General features: G+C 30.6%; 2 protein-coding genes across 2 annotated transcripts; one reads left to right on the forward strand and one right to left on the reverse strand.

Annotated features, from left to right (window-relative positions):
* Positions 1–2227, forward strand: LOC143534684 (flowering time control protein FCA-like). The gene is made up of 9 exons (XM_077029122.1): positions 1–57; positions 146–203; positions 337–458; positions 543–609; positions 739–818; positions 904–968; positions 1043–1103; positions 1216–1347; positions 1882–2227. Exons 1-9 carry the CDS (start codon positions 1–3, stop codon positions 1963–1965), a joined length of 726 nt encoding a protein of 241 aa, XP_076885237.1. The 3' UTR covers positions 1966–2227.
* Positions 2228–2937: 710 nt separating this feature from the next.
* Positions 2938–4526, reverse strand: LOC143534686 (uncharacterized). The gene is made up of 4 exons (XM_077029123.1): positions 4142–4526; positions 4044–4050; positions 3461–3684; positions 2938–3372 (listed from the first exon to the last, which is right to left on the reverse strand). The coding sequence occupies exons 1-4, from the start codon at positions 4519–4521 to the stop codon at positions 3117–3119; spliced, it is 867 nt and encodes a 288-aa protein (XP_076885238.1). The 5' UTR covers positions 4522–4526; the 3' UTR covers positions 2938–3116.
* Positions 4527–7310: the final 2784 nt, after the last annotated feature.

Here is a 7310-nt window from a genome sequence, read left to right on the forward strand (position 1 = left end):
ATGGAGGATGCTTCACAAGCTATAAACGCATTAAATAATCAATATACTTTCCCTGGTGTAAGTTCAACTATGCTGGAGATTAGGACTAAACCTTTCCTTCAATTTTAGCTATAAAAATATTAATGTGTTGTTCATATTATTTCAGAGAGCACGTCCCATTGAAGTTAAATATGCCACAAAGAAACAAGAACGTCCAGGTCCAGGTAACTTCATATCATTGCATACTTCTCTCATATATTTAATATCTTTTTCTTGGAATACTTGGAAAAAATTATGATCGACCAAGATGTCAACCTATTATGGGACCTTACTCATAATTTTGATTCAAAAACTGAGAAATTTGTGGCATTTTGATTCTCATAATTTCTCTCTATATCTGTGTGATAGGGTTTCCAAAGGCAAATAAAGTTTTCGTTGATTTCTTGAACAAGTATGCTTCAAAAACTGAGATTGCGGAAGTATGTTTCACAATAAACTTGCAATCGAAATAGTGTATGGTCCAATTGTTTTATTATTACTATATAAGTTGTAATAACTTTCAGATATTTTCCCCTTATGGTTTTGTTGAAGATGTCTACATTCTTTATGACGAGCAGAGGCGTCCCCGAGGTTAGTCATTTGCAGCAATTCAAAACTTTCAAATATTTTCCCTTTCCATACGCACATATGTCAATCCTTTTTGAATGACATTTATAAATGTATTATATCATGAGTTCTAATTGTTCATGTTGATGCTAGGCTCGGGATTCGTCACACTCTCTCATAACATGATGGCAGCTGATGCAATTAATGCTCTAAATGGAAAATACGTGATGAAAGTATGGCACACTTAATTATGCACTAGATAACAACTCTCTGATTAATGATACTTGTTTTTTTTTAAATATCTTTTATTACATTTAGGGCTGTGAGCAGCCGTTGGTTGTCCGGTTTGCAGAGCCCAAGAGGCCAAAATTTGGGGATAACAGGTGATTCTTTAAACTAACCAGAATTAAAAGTTATTCTATAAAAGATTGATGTATTATATTTTTTCTTGCTGCAGATTTCCACCATTTTTCAATGACCCAGTGGCTCAATCCTCACTACCGAATAGTTCACAAATGGTTAGTGTCATCAACTGTACACGTTTACTTTTCATGTTTATTGTCATAAAACAATAGTTAAGTGGAAAATACAACCTTAGTTTATTAATAAAAAAATTTACTATTCGTGTAGTCTTCAGTTTCTAGCACTTGTTCCGGGCCTACATGTATGGAAATGGAAGATCCACCTGATTGTGATTGGAGTGAGCATATATGTCCAGATGGCAATGCATACTACTATAATTGTGTAACATGTGAAAGCCTGGTAAGATTTTTCTACTTTTATACACTTTTCAGCTTTCTAAATACCAGTATAACTTAGTGTTATTATTATTAGAGTAAACTGTGGTTTTCGTCTCTATGGTTTGTCCAAATATGCATAGTTTCAAATTTGCGATTTTTGTTCCTGTGGTTTCATTTCACTCTCAATAAAACCCGAATTTATTAACCCCGTTAAGTCTGATCATTAAATCTATCAGCATGCCCCTCACGTGAGGGGCATTTTTGTTCTTTTTCTCCCCAAATAAACCCCAGTCTTAATTCGCAAGCCCCCTCACGTGATGGGCTGGGGTGTATTTGGGGAGAAAAAGGACAAAATTGTGAGGGACACGCTGATGGGTTTAACGACCAAACTTAACGGGGTTAATGAATTCGGGTTTAATTGCAAGTGAAATGAAACCACATGGACGAAATCACAAATTTGAAACTATTGGACTAAAAATTGAAAATTTAGACAAACCTTAGGGACGAAAACCGCAATTCACTCGTATTATTATTATCATTTAACTTTGGCTATCAGTGGGAGAAACCCGAGGAATACGGCTTCTATGAGCAACAACTTGAGAATTGGAATCAGCAGCCTAATCCCACATGGGTATCATAAATTTGTTAGGTCCATGTAGTTATTCTTTTGTTGTTTGTATAAGTTTATATTATGCAAATTTGGGTGATGGGATGATTATATGTATCTGGATGTGATCATGATTTAAGGGGTGTGTTTGGACTGCTTCTTACAAAACAACTTATTTTGCTCACAAATGATAATTAATCAAAACAAGTGCTATTGTCTTAAATCCCAAACACCAAGTTTAGTTTTCCTAAGGTAATATTACAGGATAACAAATCAAAAAACAAGTTTGGTGTGTATGAGTACAATTTAAGAAGAATAATGTTTGAGAAGAATAATATGTTTGATTTGCACATGTTTATTTGCCTGACTAAAAAGCTGGTGATTGGACATTTATTGAATGGAGACCGAATCTGAGAGGACAAATGCAAGTAAAAGTTCTTTTAAGTGCTTTATGACACCATATGAATATCATGTTTTTGCTCTAAATGTACATTCACACACCTATGGCCTATGGGTCCAGATCATACCAGCACCATGGAGTCTACAATCAGACTTCTGTTTATGTTTGTTAGTTTTTTATTATAAGAAACATTTCTAATTTAACAATGGTTTCGGCTTGGAATGTGATTGTGTTGTGGCACTCCGGGTAGTTTTTGCATGTTAAACACCACCACGTATGCATTCACATTCGGGTAGTTTTGAAACCCGTGGTAAATGATTATGTGACACACGGCTTTCTCAGTTTTATCATACGCCTCTAGTACCTTAAAAACGGAAAGCATTATGATCTCACATAGATTTGGACATGTTATAGCAACCGCGCACAAATAGATGTTGGTTTCGTTTGTGGGTGAAAGAAGAATTATACCCGTTTTACGTGATTGAGTGATAAATTTTAAGAATGAAAAATAAACAAAACCGTAACCGATTCAAATTTTAACCTATGGAGGTAGAAATCACCTCCATGGATACACACAGGAAAAAAAAACATATGAGACCATATTGAAGAATACATATAAACTGAAATCTAACCAGAAAGGCAAAAAAGATATGTCACCATTCCCATTTACACACGATTAAACAGAAGTAATTAAAGCTAATTAAACTCTTGAGGTATACTATATAAACTAGTTAGCATTAACCATGCAGATTAGAGATAAAAGATGATGCATGGATGTTGATGATCAGTTGTTATAACAAGGCAGCATGTCTTGAAGAAGCCCTCCTTGTTCTACTTTTGGCACAATAGGTGGAGTACCCGTGGCGACCGAGGTGGTGATGAGGTGATTAAAGGGAGGAAAAATCATCGGCGGAGACTTATGTATAACCGGATGGTTGTGTTTGCCTTCATAGGTGGTAATAATATAAGATGGATCACCCATACATCTTTCCACTCTTTTCTTCACATTACATGATGCATTTGTGCACTTGTAATAACTCCTACAAATCAATCAATTATTCTAATTAGTTAACTAAACAAATAATTAACTAATCAAACATATTTTAACTAAACCATATTGATTAATACCTTGGGAAATGGCTGTTCTTGACGGCTTTCTGGCCGTACTTTCTCCATCTGTAACCGTCGTCTAGATGATCAACCTCGGTCCTTGTCATGAATGCAAATCTTGGTTCTTTTTCTTTCCTTTTCCTTTTCGTTTTCGGTTCATCTCCACCCGTTGTTTTGTTTTCTTCAATGCACCTACGAATTCGAATTTTACATGCATTCATTCTTTTAGCATTTAGCAATATCTATTAATTAGTCATAACTTATTATACAATCTTTACATTATCAAAACATTCAAGAGTTCTTATGTGTTTCCACGCTCCTTTCAGACCTCGAAAAATAGACAAATTTATTTCTTACAAATATATAATACATTCGTCACTACAAAAAAGATAATAATAACGCGATAATCAACTACTTCATTTTATGAATGATTGAAATCCGTAGTAACAGAGATACATGTCCTACCTAGACGGATTACATGATAAAGAGAGATGATTTGAATTAGGTTTGTATTTATTATAATCATTATCCATTATATATATATATATATCCTTACACTCCTATATATAAACACTTAAAACTAATAAATAATAATTAATACACAATACCTATAAGGTTTTCACATACTTGTTAAATCTTTTATTCTAAAAAAAATGGTTTCAAATTCAAAAACAAGTAATATTATGCAAGAGTACTTACTGTTGATGAGCTGCGGGTGAGGTGGAGATTGAACAAGAGGTTGGTGAAGATGGCTGCTGTCCATTTAACACCACTGATGATTCTTCTTCACCTTCATGATCAACACCAACATTATTATTATTATTATTATTATTATTATTATTATTATTATTACCATCATCTTCTTGGTTCAAGTGATGATCAGCAGCTGACGTCATGGTGTCAAAGATGGAAGCAGAAGGATAATAAGAATCATTATAATCTTGAAACCCCAATAACTCCATAAACCCTAATGAAGTACCACTCTTCTGATCAACATGATGATGATAATAATATTGGTTGTTATTATTATTATTATTCTCCATGTTTAACATCATGTTCATCAAGTCTTTGGTGTCCATCGTTAAAAAGAAAAATCTTTGGTGTATGAAAATAATAATAATCTGTGTGCTGAAATTGGAATAAAAAGAAAGAAAGATGGTGGTGTGAAAGGTTGACCGGAAGTAGTCGGTGAAACAAGTACGGACAACAGACAGGAGCCGGTGGGTGTATTAAATGCAACCACTGACTTTGACTCTGACTCATAGATAGATAAGAAGGAATGGTAACTTGTAGCTCTATCTAACCTAGACCGACCTTCATGGTCAATTTCATCACTTCTTGTCTTTTCATGAATATTATCCCTTAACTATGTGTATATATACATGAAGACCCTCCTCTTTTATTAGTTTTATTATAAGTTTATAACAAATTTAGTGTCTTTTTATGTTGTTCTTGTAACTTTTAACTTTACTTTACTATATCATGTGTAGCATTTTTTGTTTTTGTACATATGATGATACAATAATGTATGCATCACATATGAAAATTCCTAACAATAGTTATTTTATTTAGTAAAAGGAAAATATTTGATTTCAAAATAAATATGATATAAAAAGTAATCTCGTTCTTTTATAAATAAATCTTTAAATTTTTTGAAGTTACTATTCCTTACACCTTAAATTTGAGAAAATAAAATTATAAAAAGTTATTTGCGTGAAAAAGTTCAGTGTTACTTGATCAAAGTTAAAAGGTAACTAGTCATTATTTTGTATGTTTACAAGTAGATGCATTTTAGACAAGTGTTAGCAGGCCGGGCAGCCGGCTCGAATGGAGGGTGAGAACTGATAAGGGTGACCAATCCATGTCCAGTCTTTCAAGAGTCCCATGTTCATTTAAAAAAGTATATATGTTTTATATACAATTTTTTTTAAAAACAAAAATCTACAAAATAACTTTCTGGTGTAATGGAAGAATGTTTATCCATAAGACCAAAGCTATGAGTCATTTTTAGTAACTTGGTTTTTGGTTTTGGTATGTATTGGGATTTAGAAATGTAGCACAAATTGGTAAAGTTATCAAGTTATTTATCATATATTTAAAAACGTGATTTTAGGGGTCTCTTCTACTCGCTCAGAGCCTTGAAATTTTAAGGAATTTTCATATATGGCTCTGATTCTCAAGATTTAATATGGTAAATTGGGTTGCAGAACTTCTTATGTTTTAGTTACATGTTTTATAACTTTTATATGAAAAAATTATATTGAAACAATGTTTTATAGAAATCAAAATGTAAGTTGGTTTTGATGATATGATCAACGCTATACAAAATAACTCATAGAATTAACATTGCATGCATTAAAAGTAGAAATATCCTATGATTACTTGATTTGTGTGAGGATGAATTACTAACTATGTTTAACAATGAGAAATCAAAAGGATAGATTTTAATGAAGCTATTTGTTTAGGGACTAAATAGCAAATGTATATAGGTGTATGTGAATGCATATTAGGGTTTTTAAAGCAACGTCATTCTGTAGGGATTTGTGCAAAAGTTGTGGTCGTATTTGCCTCCCTGCCATCTCTACTTTTTATTCTTTTCTCTCTAGTTTGAACGAAAAATATTTAATATATATATATATATATATATATTTAAGTTTAAGAAAGAAATCAAATTATTAAAAGAAATGAGAGAAATAAATATGAGTCATTACTTTTATTTTAGGTTTTACATATTTAAAAATAAATAAAAAAGATGTAAATGTAACAATAAATGCACTTTCTCTCTCCAATTAATACAACTAATATAACCATAATAAATATCTTTAATTAATATATCTAAATAATTTAACTATAATAATTAAAAAGATAAAAACACTATTTTAGCTTTATTTTTTATTTACACATTCTTTATTTTATTCAACATAAATACAATTTATTCATATAATAATTTTTCTTTAAATTAAAAAAAATAATTTTCATTCAATATATTAGCATATATCAACGTATTTAAGTTCAATAAATATACAAGCTACACAAAGTTATATAACCTACACTTGTTTTGAGCAATAAAAACGTACAACATACAAAAAGCATATAACTTACATATATAATTCAACATCAACAATTATATAAACTACACAAAGATACACTTACCCTACACATGCGTAGGTCATATGTTTTTCGTATGTAAGCTATATGTTTTCTTATTCTTAGAACAAGTGTAGGTTATATGTTTTTGTGTAGGTAGTATATTTTTTATTGACATTTAATGCAACCATGTGTAAGATAGTTTTATGTATTATTCATCATAATGTAACTACGTGTTAATGGATATTGATATGTTGAGTTTGAAGAAATTTGTTTTGAAAAGAAATTAATGTATGAATAAATTGTATTTGTGTAAGATAAAATTTTCGTGTGTAGGTTATATGTTTTCGTGTGCGTGTGTATTTTGTTGATGATGAATTTTGTGTGTAGGTTAAATGTTTTTAGTGTTTAGGTTATATGCTGTCTTATTCTTAGAACAAGTGTAGATTATACGTTTTTGTGTAGGTTGTATGTTTTTTGTTGATATCTAATGCAAACACATGTAAAATTGTTTTTTGGTATTATTCATCATAATGTAAGTATGTGTTGATGGATATTAATATATTGAGTTGGAATAAATTAGTTTTGGATAAAAAGAAATTTTAATGTATGAATAAATTATACTTGTGTAGGATAAAAATTCAAGAAATAAAAAGTAAGTTATAAAAATAAATGAGTTCTTTATATTTTATAATTATAATAAATTAATTAGTTATATTAATTAAATAAATAAGTATTATGGTTTATTAGTTATATTAATTGAAGAAAGATAATAATTAAT

Source organism: Bidens hawaiensis, unplaced genomic scaffold (genome assembly GCF_021521415.1).
Source record: "Bidens hawaiensis isolate Kalapana, Puna unplaced genomic scaffold, B.hawaiensis_p1.1 tig00010256_1, whole genome shotgun sequence".
Classification (NCBI taxonomy): Eukaryota; Viridiplantae; Streptophyta; class Magnoliopsida; order Asterales; family Asteraceae; genus Bidens; species Bidens hawaiensis.